The sequence below is a fragment of the Arachis hypogaea genome, chromosome 15, assembly GCF_003086295.3.
Source record: "Arachis hypogaea cultivar Tifrunner chromosome 15, arahy.Tifrunner.gnm2.J5K5, whole genome shotgun sequence".
NCBI lineage: Eukaryota > Viridiplantae > Streptophyta > Magnoliopsida > Fabales > Fabaceae > Arachis > Arachis hypogaea.
Genome location: NC_092050.1, coordinates 151,964,121 through 151,980,979, shown reverse-complemented (window position 1 = coordinate 151,980,979; position 16,859 = coordinate 151,964,121). Strand labels below are relative to the sequence as shown.

Here is a 16,859-nt window from a genome sequence, read left to right as displayed (position 1 = left end):
CAGGTATTTATCAAAGATTTATGGAAGAAAATCTAAAAGAGTTAAATGAATTTGTTTTAGTGTACATTGATGATATACTAATTTTTACAAAACAGGATAGAGAAGATCATCTTCAAAAATTATTAATAGTTTTAGAAAGATGTAAAGAAAAAGGATTAGTTCTTAGCAAAAAGAAAGCAAGAATAGCAAAACAATAAATAGAGTTTCTTGGATTAATTCTATCCACTCAAGGAAAGCTAAAACTTCAGCCAAATGTCCTAGAAAAGGTAAATTTATTTCCTAATAAAATAGAAGATAGAAAACAATTACAAAGATTTTTAGGGTGTATAAATTATATTTCTGATCAAGGATTCTTAAAGAATATAACAGAATACACTAAAAGCTTATTTCCAAAAATAAGTACTAAAAAAGAATGGAAATGGGATGAAAAAGATAGTATGCAAATTCAAAAGATTAAAGAATTATGTGAAAAACTTCCAGAACTTTATATTTCAGAAGAAAATGACTACTTAATAGTAGAAACAGATGCTTCAGACATAACCTGGTCAGGATGTCTAAAAGCTAAGAAAGCTATAAAAAGTTTGAAGCAAGGAAAAGAATCACTAGATTCTAAAAATTCCCCAAAGGAATTACTTTGCAGGTATATTTCAGGGACTTTTACTCCAACAGAACAGAGATATACCACTCATGAAAAGGAAACTCTAGCAGCAATTAAATCTCTTAAGAAATGGAAAATTGATTTACTACCCAGAGAATTTACATTAAGGACAGATTCAAGCTACCTAACAGATTTCATACGATATAATTTAAAAGTTGATTATAATCATGGACGATTGATAAGATGGCAATTATTTTTGTTACAATATCCAATAAAAATTGAATATATTAAGGGTGACAAAAATGTTATTGCAGATACATTAACAAGAGAATGGAGTTCGTCTACAACGCATTAGATCAAGAAATTCAGAAATACGAACAAGAACTCGAAAAATGCAAGCATTGTCAGCAAATAAGGACACAGATCCAATCCCTCAAGAAGGCCATCAAAGCAATGAAATCAACACAACAACCAAAACCATCAGAGCTCAGCCAGCTAAGCGTGGTGGACAAATCAGGTGAAGAAAAAATTCCAGAAAATAAAACAATTGCTGAAATTATTAAAAAATCCACCCAAGATAAAAAATATTATGTAATTTATAATGGCCCCATGAAAGGAGTATATGATGCTTGGGAAAAAGCAGCACCATTTACACATCAATCAAGGATAATTCATAAAGGAGGGTTTTTAACACTGGAAGAAGCAAAGGAATCTTTCAGGGAATATGAAGCTCTTCATCCAGAACAAACCCTAAAAAGAGCAAATAAAGCTCCAATTCAAACCCAGAGAACAGGGATAATAAGAAACATTCCTACAAGGGCTGAAATCAAAGAAAAGAAAAGGGTCTGTAGATCAAATCTCAGAGAAACCCTTAATATAGTCCTGAACTGGACTGAAGAAAAAAGAGAAATTTTGGGATATTATCCTATTGCCAAAGAACAGCTAACAAAGCTGGTTATATTTCCAGATGCATCCCCATCGGACACCTATCAGTTTTTCCAGTATGGATTAATTGATACAATTTTAATTTTTAATGATCTAAAAATTATTAGTGAGTTTCCTGCAGGATTCGTTGATGCAGTGAAGAGATTTAAAAATATGATTGACAACGTAAATCCAAGGGATATATCCCTAAAATTTACGAACAGTCAACCTATTTTTAATGAAGAAGAAGAATGCTTGGTTCCAGCACACCAAGTAATATTCATGTCCGTCTTCCTAGGAAATTTTCAACCAATTGATCAAGTTCAAGATTTAACAATCTACAGTCATAAAGGAAGGCTAGCCAGCACACTAGCAAGGGTCTTCGAAAGAACTCAAAAGATAACAAGGGAATCTCACACAAGAATTAATTATAAAAGCAGAAATACTTTGCTTGTGTCTAATAAAAGGAATGAAATTGAAGAAAGAGAGATGAGACTCTTAGTGGAATTTGAATCAGCATTCTACAACTTATCTGGACTCTTAGAAAAGCTCCCTGAAGGGATAAAGAGGAATCTCTGCTATTTGATAACAGACAGAGAAGACCACAAGTGCCAGCTATGCGTCTCAGAGTTATCTGAAGAAAGCAATAATAAAATGGAATCAACCCACATGATAAAGGAAGAAGACAACGCATCTGAAGGTCACATAATGAAAGAGGAAGACAGCACATCTGAAGCATCTCTCAACATTATTGCATAGTGACGTAAGCGCTTAGGTCATAGAGCACCAACAATGTAGCTGGTGCAAGATAATAAACAATGACGTAAGCAATGACGTCATAAGAAGGGTAAGGATGGGAATTGTCCATCAGACCCAACCATTATAAATAGGTTGCTTAGGCAATTGTAGAAGGCATCAGAAAATAGAAAGCAGGAGGCTAAGAGTACTCATATGCCAGGAGAGTAAGGAGGAAGCAGCCGAGGCGATTCTATAGTCTGAAGAAGAATTCCCTTAAGGGAAAAATAGTTCTAAACTCCCCTCTGGAGTTAGTATCTACAATCTCCCCTCTGGAGATAAAAACCCCTTATGTAAAATATACTAAATAAAGGAAGTTTTTCTCCAGAAATGTACATCTTCATTCTAGTCTTTCAATTATGAATTATTTAGAAAGTTTAGAATTAACAGAAGAATCTGATTATTATAGATTAACTGCTTTATTAGATAATGAAAAGCAGGCTGTTCTAAAAACAGAATTAAATCTCAAATCAAATGAAAATTTCAATAAACAAAATCTTTTAAAAGAAGTTTTTAATAGAAAAAATATAATATACTATGGAAAAATTCAACTTGAAGCTCCTATAAAAATAAAATCTGCCAATGGAGAACTTGAAATAGCTTTGATAAATAATGAAGAATTGAGTAAACAGATTGAGAAAATTAAGGATCAACAAAAAAGATCTAAAATTGGATGGATTCATATTAGTACTATACAAGTCTTAATCAAATCTACATATATGAAAGGAATTAATTCACCAATAAGTTTAGCAATCTGTGACAAAAGAATTACTGATGACCCAATAGATCAAATAATCGGAATTGTTCATGGAAATTTGGCAAACGTAAATGTTAAATTTAATGCCCATCTTGGATATGCTATACCTTTATCAACTGAAAATCTTGGGAGATCTATAAGTTTGGCTTATAAATTTCATAGAAAGAATCTAATGGAACAAGATGATGAACCATTTTCAATTACATATGCAATAAATTATGCTTTAACAAATAGCCATCATAGTATAATATTTAAAAACAGAGAAAGAATTTATGTCGATGAATTATTTCAGAAAATTGTAAAAACAGAAATACCAAAATATAAAGCTATTGAAAACTCAGTTCTATTATTAAAAGAACCATCAGAAAAATTGGTTTCATCAAATTTTCAAATAAGAGAATCTAAAATTAATAGCCCTTTAAGTTTATCTAAGTTAAAGATTAAAGAAGAAAATTCTGAAATAAAAGAATTAACAAAAAAGGTCGAAAAATTAAATGAAACCCTAAATACTAAATTATGACAATAAATAAAGAAGAAATATATATGTAACTTATCAAGATAAGAAACAAGAGCTCTTTGAAAGAGAAAATCGTTTGAATTATTTGCAATTTTCTGAAATAAATCAAAGAGCATTTGAAGCTCTAAAAACAATCTATGAGAAGTTAAAAAGAGAAGTTGAAGAGTTAAGAAAAATTAATAGAATCTCTAGAAAATAGTGATGAAGCGATGATAGAATTTGCAGAAATTCTAAAATAAATAATGAAGCATGCAAAGATTGAAAGACCAGAAAATAAAATAAAAAGAAAAAGAGCGAAAAATTTAAAAAGTAAAATAAAGGAGTATAAAAGGGAATTAAATAATCTTCAGATCGAAATTGATGACCTCATAATAAAAAGGATAGAAATAAGAATAAATATAAACAAGTTGGAGTTAAACTTAAAAAATTTATAAATGCCTGGAAAACTATATTATGATTTAAAAGAATTAAAGCTGTTGAAAGAAAAAATGGAGAATGAGGTTGAAAAATTAAAAAGATATTTAGAAACAACAAAAAGTGTAGAAATAAAAGAAGTTGTCGAAGATTTGAGAAAATATATTCAAGAAAAAGACAAACAGATAAAAATTTTTATAAACAATAATCCATGCAAAAAAGACTATTATAAACTAAAACAAGATTGAAAAACTATAAAAATCAGAATTATAAAAGTAACATTTTCAATTCTATACAAATTATAAACTTATTCGAAGTAAAATATGAAGAGTAAAAATTGGTATCAGAACCAAGTTAACGATTAAAGGTAACACTTTTTCTTTAAGCAACACTTTTAGTGACACGCTTTTCAGCCACAAAAAGACAAAAATCTGTACACCCACATCTGTACACTATAAGGCCCCTTATATATAATATAATCATCATTATTATCCATTTTATCTAATATATATACATAATTAATTAATTGGAATATGAAAGATATTTGATGTATAAAACTCTTCTCTTTCTAACTACAAGTGTATAATTTGGCAATTGAACTCGTTTAAACATAAAAAAGAAAAGTCAACAAATGGATTATATATAGTTGTTATTAGTATATCAAGAAAATGCATATACACATTTAACTAATGAATTTGCCATTGTGGGACGATGTAGGAAAAGAATATTTGTTAGATGATGATAAAAAATTTGTTAAAATTTTTAAAAAATTCACAAGTTTTTATTTTATTTTAAAAGTTTTTTATTTACATCAAATTTATTTTTAATAGCTAATTTTTTAAAAAAATTTTGATCAATTTTACAATAATTTTACAAAACAACATTTAAGACGAGTGAATCAGACACAATTATGATGCATTATTATGGGATTGGTTCTAAATTTTTTAAGAATTTAGTTGTTAGAGGTATATTTGATAGGGAGCTATTTTGATAAAAATGCTTAAAACTTCTTCTTTTAAAGATATTTTTTATTAATTAAAATTCAATACATATAATTGATTAAACTATATTATTTTTGTTAAAATTAGATCAGACAAATTAATTTTGTCAAAAAATCGGTAAACCAAACCTTAAATCAATCTAAATTAATATTCATTTTTTATAGAAAATGATTACAAGAACCTTAATAACCTTATTATAGAAAAGGACTAAAATATTCTTATTATATATATTTTTTATTTTGAAAACTCTAAATTCTAACCATATAACAGCACAGAGAAAAGAAAATGGTTAAAATTTAGGGTTCTCAATGTGTATATATATATATATATATATATAATAAGAGTATTTTAGTCATTTTTATAATAGAGATATTGTAATTATTTTTTATAAAAAATATTAATTTAGACCAATTCAAAATATAATTTATCGATTCTTTAGCCAAATTAATTTATTTGATTTAATTTTGATAAAAATAACATAGTTTAATGAATTATATGAATTGAATTTTAATTACTTAAAAATATCTTTAAAAAAAATATTTTAAGCGTCTTTATTTAAGTGGCTCCCTATTTAATATAAAAAAAACTTTTGAAATAAAATTAAAATAAAATAAAATTTAAAATTTTTTTTGAAATGTTAACAAATTTTAGAAACAAAAAATAAAAAAATTTAGAGATTAAATTTTGTTTTGAGTTATTTTTGTATATTTTTTAAATATTTATTTAAATATTAATAAAAAAAATTCGAATAAAATAGATAAATCAATTGTTAAATATAAAAATTTTTTCTATTACGTATAAAAAATAATATTTATTAATTATTTTTATCGTATTTTTAAATTTTAAGATTATTTTATCGATACATCTTTTAAATATCTTTTTGTTAGTGCAAAATTTTTAGAATATTAAATTAGTATTTTTTTTCTAAAATAAAAAAAATTCATTAAAATAATAAAATAAATACTAAATTAATAGTTAACTCTTTAAAATTTGAAATTTTTAATGTTTCCCACTAAAGTCCCTCCACAAAATGTTAGCTGTTTCATAAAAGGTTAAAATCCATTCATTCATGTTTGAAGCATACGTGGCTCAACAACAGCCAATCCCCACGTGAAGATCAGTTTTCTTCTTCTACTTACTTCTCTCTACTCTCTACCGTCGTATAAATACGTATATAAACGCACGCATACATACATATATACATACATGACACACTCTTCACTCTTCAGTCTTCCCTTCTCTGCGGAGCGGATAAGCAGAATCACCATTATTCTTAAGCACTTCCAATTCTGCATTCTTGCTTCTTTTTCTTCTTCTTGTGTTCGAAAAATGTGGTTAAATATATTGTGCTCTTAATTAATGAGCTCTTCAACTTTGTTATGCCACAACAACCTAATCTTCTTTAACCACTTCACTACTTCGCATGCACCTTCTTCTTCTTCTTCTTCCTCTTCCTCTTTCACTCTTCACTTCGCTCCCATTAACCCTAAACGCTGCAACAAGTTCGTTTCCAAAGCTAAGAAGAAGAACAAGAGGAACAAGAGTTGGTGGCGCAGGTTCTTCTTTGAGGACGATGGCAACTGGCTTGGATTGAAGGAAGATGACATGGTTGAAATTGAAGAGGAACAACAACGGAAAGAGGAAGAGGAGTTATCGGAAGATGAGAAATTCGAGGCGTGGAAGCAGAGAGCTGAAGCCATTGTTGAGTTGAGGGAAGCACAGGAAGATGTGAGGAACCAGGAGTATAGGATGTGGGAGGATTGGCTTCTTAATCAGCATGATTCTGCTTCTGATTCTGGTTCTTCTTGGAGTGATGGTTTGGATTATGATGACAAGAACAAGAACAAGGAAAAGGAGGGAAGGGTGAAAGAAGAAGAAGATGAAGAGGAGGATTATGTTGTGATGGAGAAAGAGGAGAAGGGTTTGGTGGAGTCTGTTAGGTCGTTAATTTTCGGTGCTGTGGAACAAGATGATGATGACTTGCTCTATGAGGACCGTGTTTTCAAGTATGCTTCCACCAATTCGGTATGCCATTTTCGCCGTTTTAGTTAAGTGTTGTATCGTTGAATCTGTTAGGTAGATGGCGAAGTTTGATTCTCCCAAATTCTAGTGTTATGTTATGATAGCTGCATTAATCAAAGTTCAAAATTTGGATAATGTAATTGTTGTTATTGTAGGGATGCTTAACATTAGTTAGTTTGAGTTACTATTATTCCAATCATTAGCCCAAAGAGTTGGATGCAGTATTAGCGAGCTGTGTACTCTCGCGGAGAATCAAATGTTTGTTTCCTTTGTAAGACAACAATAGTGTTATTTGAACATCCCCAAGCAAGATTTAAGAGTAGAAAATAAGAGTTTTAAGGGGGAAGTTGGGGCCATATTAGAATCTGAAGGTGTTGATATGGACCACGATACTCAAATTTTCAAGAAGTATTTTCCATAAAGACGATATTTAAGAGGGTCTTTCAGTCATGACCGTAGTCACATTGTTAAGAAGAATTTGAATTGTTCTATAGTGTTGCTTGCCTTCAATTTCTTTCATACTAAGTGAATGATGTTCTACTGCTTGCTTAAATATATACTCTTCTCGGTAACTTATTTCTATCTACCTAATTTGTTAATGCAGGCTAAATTTTTGGCAGTGTTGATAGTTATACCTTGGGCCATGGACTTTCTGGTTCATGACTATGTACTGATGCCTTTTTTAGACAGGTAATTGTTGGAAATTGAATTACTTCTAAACTGTAGTCTTTTTTCCTATATTAGCCGAATGTGTTTCTGTTTTGCTAATATAGTTGAAGGTATATGCACAAATAGATATGCACGTTAGTATGTGCTTCTGTCTGCATCATGTTTTGTTAAAAGTGTGATGTGTGGAGGATATGACAAATGACATGTAGCATAGGCTTGGAATGCAGGGTGCTGAATTGATAGGATGAAATCAATCAAGAGATCAAGATATTAGATATAGTTAATCTAGTTTCATAATTCAATGACATAAGAACACAACATCATTATAAATTAGTAGTTTTTGCCCAGGAGAGTTGACACAAGTGGCAAAGGCTCAGAAGATATCCCAGAAGGACTTGGGTTCTAGTTCTTCCTGCCACTGTGACTGACAGCTCCTTTGGTAAGCGATCTATTATATAAGTACCTCCGTAAGCACATGTTGATCCTGGAAGCATGGCATTGGTGGACTGACTGCTGCTGAACAGACCTAGACGTTTTCCATATAAAAAAAGAAAGAAAAGAAATTAGTATTTTCCTGAATAATTCTTTCCTTTAAAGCATTATGCAACTGAATAAAAATCCTTGTTGGACTGGTAGAGCAGCACTTGATGTATTATTACCCAAATTCATCAATGTTAAGAATAAATAGTATCTTAGATAAAATCTTAGGATTCTTTAAATTTCTGTTTTTTTTTTAGTTTGACTTTTATGTGCCTCCGGGTCCACTATCCCAGAAGTGTCTTTGAAGTACAAATTTTCAAATGTTGATCTCCAGTTTTGCATTTGTTTTAACTTGAATTTAAAAATCTTTTGTAACTGCCAAGTTAACCTTATTCTGTTGACAGATATGTGAAGAAAGTACCACTTGCAGCACAAATGCTTGATGTGAGGAGAAGTCAAAAACTTGAAATGATCAAGGAATTAAAGACAGAGTCAGGAAGATTTGAGCTTGAGACAGAGATTGGTAAAGCTCCACCTCTTACTGATGATGAAGTTTGGTGGGAACTAAGGCGTAAAGCGTAAGATCAACCTGTTCCTTTTCTTTTTTTACTTTTTTCTGTTGAATCTTTATTTTATGAGCAATAAATGGAACTATAAATTCAGTATGAAAGTTCAAAAAACCATTGAGCTAAAAAGTGTGAAATATAACTCGTGTAACAACCACCCCTTCTAGAAACAAAATTAAATTCGAAATTTGAAAATCAGTTAGGAGATAGGTTTAGAATTTTGAATTTATGGATAGGAATCTAGTAATCACTCTCCGTTTGAATTTAAAATTATTCCAACTACCCTATTCTCAAATGTATATAAATATGGGTGCACCTATAGGTAGAAAATCACTCCTCTCAAATACTAATTCTCTCCCTTCTCTCTCTACAAAAAATATATTCTATGTGCAAACACAAGAGGCAAACTCGCGTTAGAAAAAGAGTAGGGAATTATGCTTTTCTTACTTTTATGTTGGCATGTAGTATTCTCTATTTTATTTCTTTCCATCCATGCATGGCTATCATCTTTCATGTGTCTTATGGCATTAATTATCCTTTACTCATCTTTTATCCACATTGATCATGATTATCTATTATGTCATTCATGCCCTCTTGATCCATTAATATATATCCCATATTTCTCTATGTGCATTTACATGATCTTTTATGCTATTATATTATTATTCCTTTAATGTTGAGAGTACATACTCCTTTAAAATGTTTTATTTAATTATTTAACATATCCTAATTTTACTATGTGCATTTACATGACCTTTTATACCATTAAATTATTATTATCTCTTTAATGTTGAGAGTACATGTCTTTTTTTTATGTCTTGTTCAATGTACCCTATCCTATTATGTGCATCTAAATGACCTCTTATATCATTATGTTATTATTACTCCTTTAATTTAAGGTCAATGGTACATGCTTTCCTAATTTTACTATGTGCACTTAGATTATGTTTTATACATTATATTATTAATATTTTTGTAGGGTCAAGAATACATGTTTCTTTATAATTGTTTTATTCAACTAATTAATATCTTCTATTTTATTACGTGAAATTATATAAACTTTTATATCATTGGATTAATAATATTTCTTTTGAGTCAAGAGTATATGCCCTCTTATAACTATTTTATTCAACTATTTAAAATATCATATTTTTTTATATAATGTGCATTTATATGATATTTTATACATTATATTATTAACATCCCTCTAGGGTCGAGATAACCTACTTCCCTCCTCTTGCATGAATCTATTCTTGTGTACGTCTAAACAACCCTAATTGTAAATTAAACTGAGGGAATGATCATTCGGTAAGGGAAGGTGACCCCCAAAGACAAGATATCGAGATGATCTTTCGATAAGGGAAGATGACTCTCAGTTTATACCGGTTTGAGCTCAATATCCTTTATAAAAGCTACAAGTTAAGAAAGGAAAAAGTATAAAGCAAAGTTTGATCATAATGATGTTCTTTTTTAAGATTTATTTATGAATATGTCAACATTCCATATGTTACTATCCTTTCTATTTTTTTTTCTATGTGCTCTCCTTTTTGCCTATATGCTTTACAAGAAAGGTTTATATTACATGCCACATCGTACGACTTTTTTTCAAAATCCCGCGCGTGAGCTAGAGATAGATATGGAGGTGTTGCATAGCACTCCTACTGAGACTTTAAGTTCTCATCCCTTTTCTTTTCCCATACTGTCTCCAGAGGAACATGGAGACGACGCAGTGCCCCCGAAGGTAATTAAGGCAAGAGTTCGTTGAAAGAGAACCCCAGCTGCCGTCGTAACCTTCCTAGATAAGAACGCTTCAGTTGTGTGGGATGAACTAAGACTCGACGGGGTGCCGAAGTGGGGGAGTAGGATACGTATTCCACCTTTGGACTTCCGCAAGGGTTCAACTCCTCTTCTCGATCCTCTTCCATGGTGTCTTCCTCTTCCTCCGTCTCGGAATCTGATTCGAGATGCATCACCATGACCGCTTCTTGAATGCTGAAGCGTTTTTATCTAGAAAGGTTACGACGGGAAGTTAGGGTTCTCTTTCCACGAACTCTCGACCTAAGTAGATAGTTTGGAGCACAGTAGTGGTCGTAACTACCCACGCGTGCTTCGAGGGATCATATTCAGAAGTTACCTTCGGGGGCACCTGCGTCGTCTCTATCCGCTGAGCCATGTTCCTCTAGAGATAGTATGGAAAAAGAAAAGGGATGAGAACTTAAAGTCTCAGTAGGAGTGCTATACAACACCTCCATATCTATCTCCAGCCCACGTGCGGGATTTTAAAAAAATGTCGTACGATATGGCATGTAATATGAACCTTTCTTGTAAAACATATAGGCAAAAAGGAGAGCACAAAGAAAAAAAATAGAAAGGATAGTAACATATGGAATGTCGACATATTCATAAATAAATCTTAAAAAAGAACATCATTATGATCAAACTTTGCTTTATACTTTCTCCTTTCTTAACTTGTAGCTTTTATGAAGGGTATTGAGCTCAAACCGGTATAAAATGAGAGTCTCATTTTCTCACCGAAGGTTCTTATCTCGAATGTCTTGGGCGATCACTTTCCCTTACCGAAGAATCATCTTGATCGATCACCCTCCCTTACCGAGGGATCATCTCGATATCTTATCTTTGGGGTCAACTTCCCTTGATCATTCCCTCAATTTAATTTACAATTAGGGTTGTTTAGGCATACACAAGAAGAGATTCATGCAAGAATAGATCATGCAAGAGGAGGGACATATACCATGACAAAATGAGCATGTTGAATAAGATGTTATAAGAAAATATGTTATCTCGACCTTAGAGGGAAGTTAATAATATAATGTATAAAATATCATATAAATGCACATTATATATAAAAATAAGATATTTTAAATAGTTGAATAAAATAGTTATAAAATGGCATGTACTCTTGACTCAAAAGAAATATTATTAATCTAATAGTATAAAAGTTCATATAATTTCATATAATAAAATAGGGGATATTAATTAGTTTTTTTTTTTTTTTTTTGGTTTCCCATGGTATCCCCCAACCCGACAGGTCAAGGACTAATCCGCCGCGGTATTGAGCTCCATTTAAGGGTTTGTCGCTGGCCAATGGGTTGCTGCATGCACAAGGCGGGATTCGAACCCCCGACACTTGCTTAAGCGGACTAGTGAGCTAACCACTAGACCAACCCAACTTGGTTGGATATTAATTAGTTGAATAAAACAATTATAGGTACTCTTGACCATAAGAAAATATTAATAATATAATGTATAAAACATAATCTAAGTGCACATAGTAAGAATGAGGTATATTAAATACTTGAATAAAATACTATAAGAAAGTATGTACCCTTGACCTTAAATTAAAGGAGTAATAATAACATAATGATATAAGAGGTCATTTAGATGCACATAATAGAATAGGGTACATTGAACAAGATATAAAAAAAAAGGCATGTACTCTCAACATTAAAGGAATAATAATAATTTAATAGTATAAAAGGTCAGGTAAATGCACATAGTAAAATTAGGGTATGTTAAATAATTAAATAAAACATTTTAAATGGGTATGTACTCTCAACATTAAAGGAATAATAATATAATGGCATAAAAGGTCATGTAAATGCACATAGAGAAATATGGGATATATATTAATGGATCAAAAGGGCATGAATGACATAATAGATAATCATGATCAATGTGGATAAAAGATGAGTAAAGGATAATTAATGGCATAAGACACATGAAAAATGGTAGCCATGCATGGATGGAAGGAAATAAGATAGAGCATAAACCTTGTGAACTGATGAAGGCTCTGAGCAAAAGAGAATTAATCTAGTCCTGGATATATATAGTTATCGTATTTTATGTGAATTATTATTCAATATGAGCTTCAGTTGTTGTTTATTTGTTATCCTTATTTATCTTCCGTTTGTTGCTCTGACAGATTAGAGTTGCGAGAAGAGTGGAGATTGGAGAATCGCAAAGCATTTGCCAACATATGGTCCGATGCAATTTATGGGATCTCTTTATTTATTCTTTTATACTTCAATAAGAGTAAAGTAAGTTTACAATTTTCTTTATTCTAAAGGTTCTGAATTTTTTATATTTTTGTTGGACTTGTATTCTATTACTATTAATTTTTGTGAATAACCTAAGACACAAGTATAGTTTCTTCAATAGATGAAGAAAATTTCTTTTATAAAGTAATTCCTTAAAATAAAGAAGTGTCAAGAATGAAGACAAGGTAATCATTGAAAGGGAAAAAAGAAGGAGGAAGAGATGATTAAGGTTATATCTAAACCTTTGTCTGATATACTTATGTTTCCAAAGATCAAATTAGAGGACATGTATGGTTCGTTGATTACAATCATTTCGGATACTTTTAGAAGACCCTGACACATCTGTTTGCACAAAACAATATCCCAAGTTTTATTCCTCTCAATAGCCATTCCAACATTGCTTCTCTCTTCCTACAACGAGCAAGAGCCTCTTTGACAGACTTAGAAACCGCTACAAAATCTAAGGAATATCTTGGAACAAAGTAGGCCTAAATCGACCCAACAGTTTGCTTAAGAGGAGAGGTTTGTCCTAGCACTTATAAAGGCTACACGTTATTATCTCTAGCCAAGTGTGGTTTCAAAATTTTTATTCTGAGGTGTGATCTTAGCCTACTATTTGGTGCACTTGATTTAAGTGTAATATTCATATTTTAAGGAAGCTTCTTTGGCATAGAACCTAATTTGGGATACAATTAGGCATTCTATTTCTAACATTTTGCAATTTAGTTTATTTTCCAGCTTGATTGTTGATATTTACTAATATTTTATTTATACAATTATCTTGAATATGTCTAGAATATGTCTATTTATTGTCCCTTTTTTTCTCTATGCTTCTGTTGTGCAGGTAGCTTTGCTCAAATTTACTGGTTATAAAATTATAAATAATATTTCAGATACTGGGAAGGCATTCCTAATTATACTTATCACAGATATATTCCTTGGGTAATTTCTTTTTTCCTTTTCTAACTTGTTACTTGCTTTAATATCTTAGATATTTTGAATAGTATTTTACTTGTTGCAGCACCTTTGTTTCACCTATGCTTCATATGTTGTCTGCTTTTGATGCATATGGGATGCTTGCAGGTACCATTCTGAATCTGGTTGGCAAACTTTGATTGAGATAATTGTTGAGCACTATGGGCTTGAAGTTGATCAGGCTGCTATAACTATTTTTGTTTGTCTGGTCCCCGTTGTTGTTGATGCTTGTGTGAAACTTTGGGTATGTTATCTTCAGTGGCTGCTAAATGTTGCTGGTTCAATTTCCATTTGTGTTTTTGGTATTAATTAGTTTCCAGATATAGTATAGGCGATAACTTAACACCTTTTGCACATAATTTTTGCCTTCAGCCAGCACCAAGACCAGCAAATGACCATTGTCATCGCTTCTAAGTGATCTTTAGGTTGTCGCAAACTAACAAAGAATAATCCTCTTTGGTCATTAATTTCAAAGCAACCACTTATTTTCTTCATCAGGGTGAAAGAGAGACTTGCATGTTCCTGGAGCAAATTTAATGCTACTCCTGGATATTCCGGGTCATTGATTCTCAATCTTTTATATAAATTCTAAATATCATATATGAAAATAAGTGACTATGAATGTTCCTGTAACATGCATTAATGTGCTCCAAATTAATGCAAATATTTCTCATGAAAGAAAGGAAAGGTTGTCAGAGTAATGGCAACTCTAATTACCATGTTTGACGAGGGATAGATGGGAATAGTGTATCTATGATTCCTAATGTTGGACCTTCCAAACCACTACATTATAGTTAAGATCATTTTTTCACTTCATTTAACCTCCTTTAAGGGAATTTGGAATCATCTTTGTTGTTAAATCAAAACATGCCATTGGTTTTATATTATTAACCTGACATTAGATCTGAGCCTCCTAACTCTAACTGTCTCCCGCATCAACCTTAATGTTGCACTGAAATTCACCTTTAAAAGGAAGCCTTTGATAGAATGGATTGTCTGTTGTCTGATGCAGCTATCTGCAAAACATTTTTTTTCCCCTAAACAACCTTAAAGGGGCCCAAAAGTTTTCTATTCTATATATTGCTGTTGGAATTTTTTATGTTTCAGTTTGCTTCCTAGTTGGTCAGGCTTATCACTCTTTTCTCTTGTGATGCAGCTATTCAAATACCTCCCAAGATTGTCACCGAAGGTATCAAATATTTTCCAGGAAATGAAGCGTCACTAGTCGAGAATTTTGTACCTGCACCATCAGAGACCTTTATCTTAATGCGGTTTGGTTTTGTCACCTGAAACATTCTTCAGTTTTGCACCCTAACCGTTCATTCTTCATGTGTGCAGTTGTATACATTGAACTGGTCATGTTCTTCATTTGCAAATAATTACATTATCACATGCTTTTCTAAGTATGTGAAAATTTTTCAATGATTTTACCATGTTGGCCAATTGGGCTATTGTTTTTTACCTTGAAATATATATGGTCAGAGTTGACAACATTTTCCAAGAGTCATTAAATTTCTAGTTCCTGCTGAAAAGCAATATGGACAGAGATATACCACCCAATATTTTGCTAATAAATAGGACCAAATGTTGATTTGATATTGAGATTCGCTTCCTTTGTATAGTTCCTTGAACTATTTTTTTTAATTTTTCCTTTAACAATCGAAATTGATTAAACTTTGCAATTGTTTTAATTGGATGAACTACGGGTACGTCTTGTACTAACGGAGCGTTGGCTTATGAATTTTTTTTTTACTTTAATTTATTTTTGTCTTTCAAGAACCAAATTCCGGAAAATGGTATTCCTGGAAACCACATTTCTAGGAAAAATTAGAATCCTGTGTTTGCTTATATTCATAGAAATACTACTTCTGGGAATTAATGTTTCTGTTTGTTAATAGTTATATTCCCAAGAATATTATGTTAGCTGTCTGAAATGTCCCTAATAATTTTATTAAAAATTGATTTTCTTCGGTCAATCACAATGTCCCTAATACCTATCATTTAAATTTGAATTAAGTGACAATTACATTATCAAGGATTTCGACCTCGGATTAATTAATCTTTGAAAGAAAAAAGAAATATCAATTAGTTCTTCTACGATAGTAAATGATGGATATGTATATCGTTCTATTTATGATGCACGGACTACGCCGACACACGAATTTTAAAATTTTCCATGACCAGGAGACACACACATATAAAATATAAAATATTTTTTAGATAAATCGTAATGATATTTTGATATTTTATTGATATTAAAATATAAATTAAATTTTTTAATTATTTTTAATGTCTTATTTTAATTATATCAAGTATTTAAAATATTTTTTATTTTAATAAATAATAATATATACTATATCTAAATTTATTTTAAGAATATATATTAATAAGACTGGACATGCTGACACGTGATGGTATTTAGGTGTGTCCAGACGTATTCGGAGAAGAATTTTTTCCTTTTTTATTAAGACTTGGTTGTACACAGCAGACACGCGTGTCGGACGAGTGTCGGTGAGTGTCGTGTCCGAAATGTATCCGACACGCGGACACGACAACTCAACGAGGTGTCTATACTTCATAGCCTTCTATCAATAAATAGTGTGAAACGAAATGGAGTTACATTATTAAAGTGATTCATGTTTCGTTGTTGCCATATGAGCATAAAAATAATGTAATTTTAAACAATAAAACATTCATTATCGATTGAGTTTTCATATAACCTTTATCAACTGTTCTTTATTTACCACGAATTCTACCAAAACAAATGAAGTTTTATTCCAAAAATTGTTATCTATGTGACGATTTTTCATAAATAAATGTCACATTAATTAACAGTGCATATAAGTACTATCATTAAGCTTTATGTGATAAATTGATAGAAGAACATAATGTGTTTATCTTGGAGGAATTTGGATCCTCTAAATTTTAAATTTTCAATTTAGAGGATAAAGTGTGATCTCTCACCCTTGAATAGTTTCTCTCTTATATTTTTTCTTAGTTCCATGTATGAAATAAATGATGAGAGATCACACTTTATTCTCTAAAATAAAATTCAAAATTTAGAGGATCCAAATCCATCTTGG

General features: G+C 31.1%; 1 protein-coding gene across 3 annotated transcripts; it reads left to right on the top strand.

Moving 5' to 3' along the window:
- The first annotated feature begins 6,095 nt into the window (after positions 1 to 6,095).
- LOC112751382 (protein DAY-LENGTH-DEPENDENT DELAYED-GREENING 1, chloroplastic) lies at positions 6,096 to 15,269 on the top strand. Of its 3 annotated transcripts, none has more exons than XR_011872556.1 (7): positions 6,096 to 7,031; positions 7,633 to 7,718; positions 8,582 to 8,755; positions 12,687 to 13,323; positions 13,646 to 13,743; positions 13,885 to 14,020; positions 14,933 to 15,269. XR_011872556.1 is itself a non-coding variant. In XM_025800500.3 (7 exons), exons 1-7 carry the CDS (start codon positions 6,366 to 6,368, stop codon positions 14,999 to 15,001), a joined length of 1,344 nt encoding a protein of 447 aa, XP_025656285.1. In that variant the 5' UTR covers positions 6,096 to 6,365; the 3' UTR covers positions 15,002 to 15,269. The 3 variants fall into 3 exon arrangements, 2 of the variants coding, with proteins under 2 accessions (XP_025656285.1, XP_025656286.1); XM_025800500.3 differs by having other exon boundaries at positions 12,687 to 12,801; XM_025800501.3 differs by having other exon boundaries at positions 12,687 to 12,801; positions 14,149 to 15,269.
- Positions 15,270 to 16,859: the final 1,590 nt, after the last annotated feature.

Excerpts from the sequence above, each read along its gene's own strand:
- LOC112751382 (XM_025800500.3), top strand. The coding sequence starts at position 6,366 with ATGAGCTCTTCAACTTTGTTATGCCACAACAACCTAATCTTCTTTAAC. Across the intron at positions 7,719-8,581 it reads CTGATGCCTTTTTTAGACAG|ATATGTGAAGAAAGTACCAC; the intron begins GTAATTGTTGGA and ends TTCTGTTGACAG. Across the intron at positions 12,802-13,645 it reads TATACTTCAATAAGAGTAAA|GTAGCTTTGCTCAAATTTAC; the intron begins GTAAGTTTACAA and ends TCTGTTGTGCAG.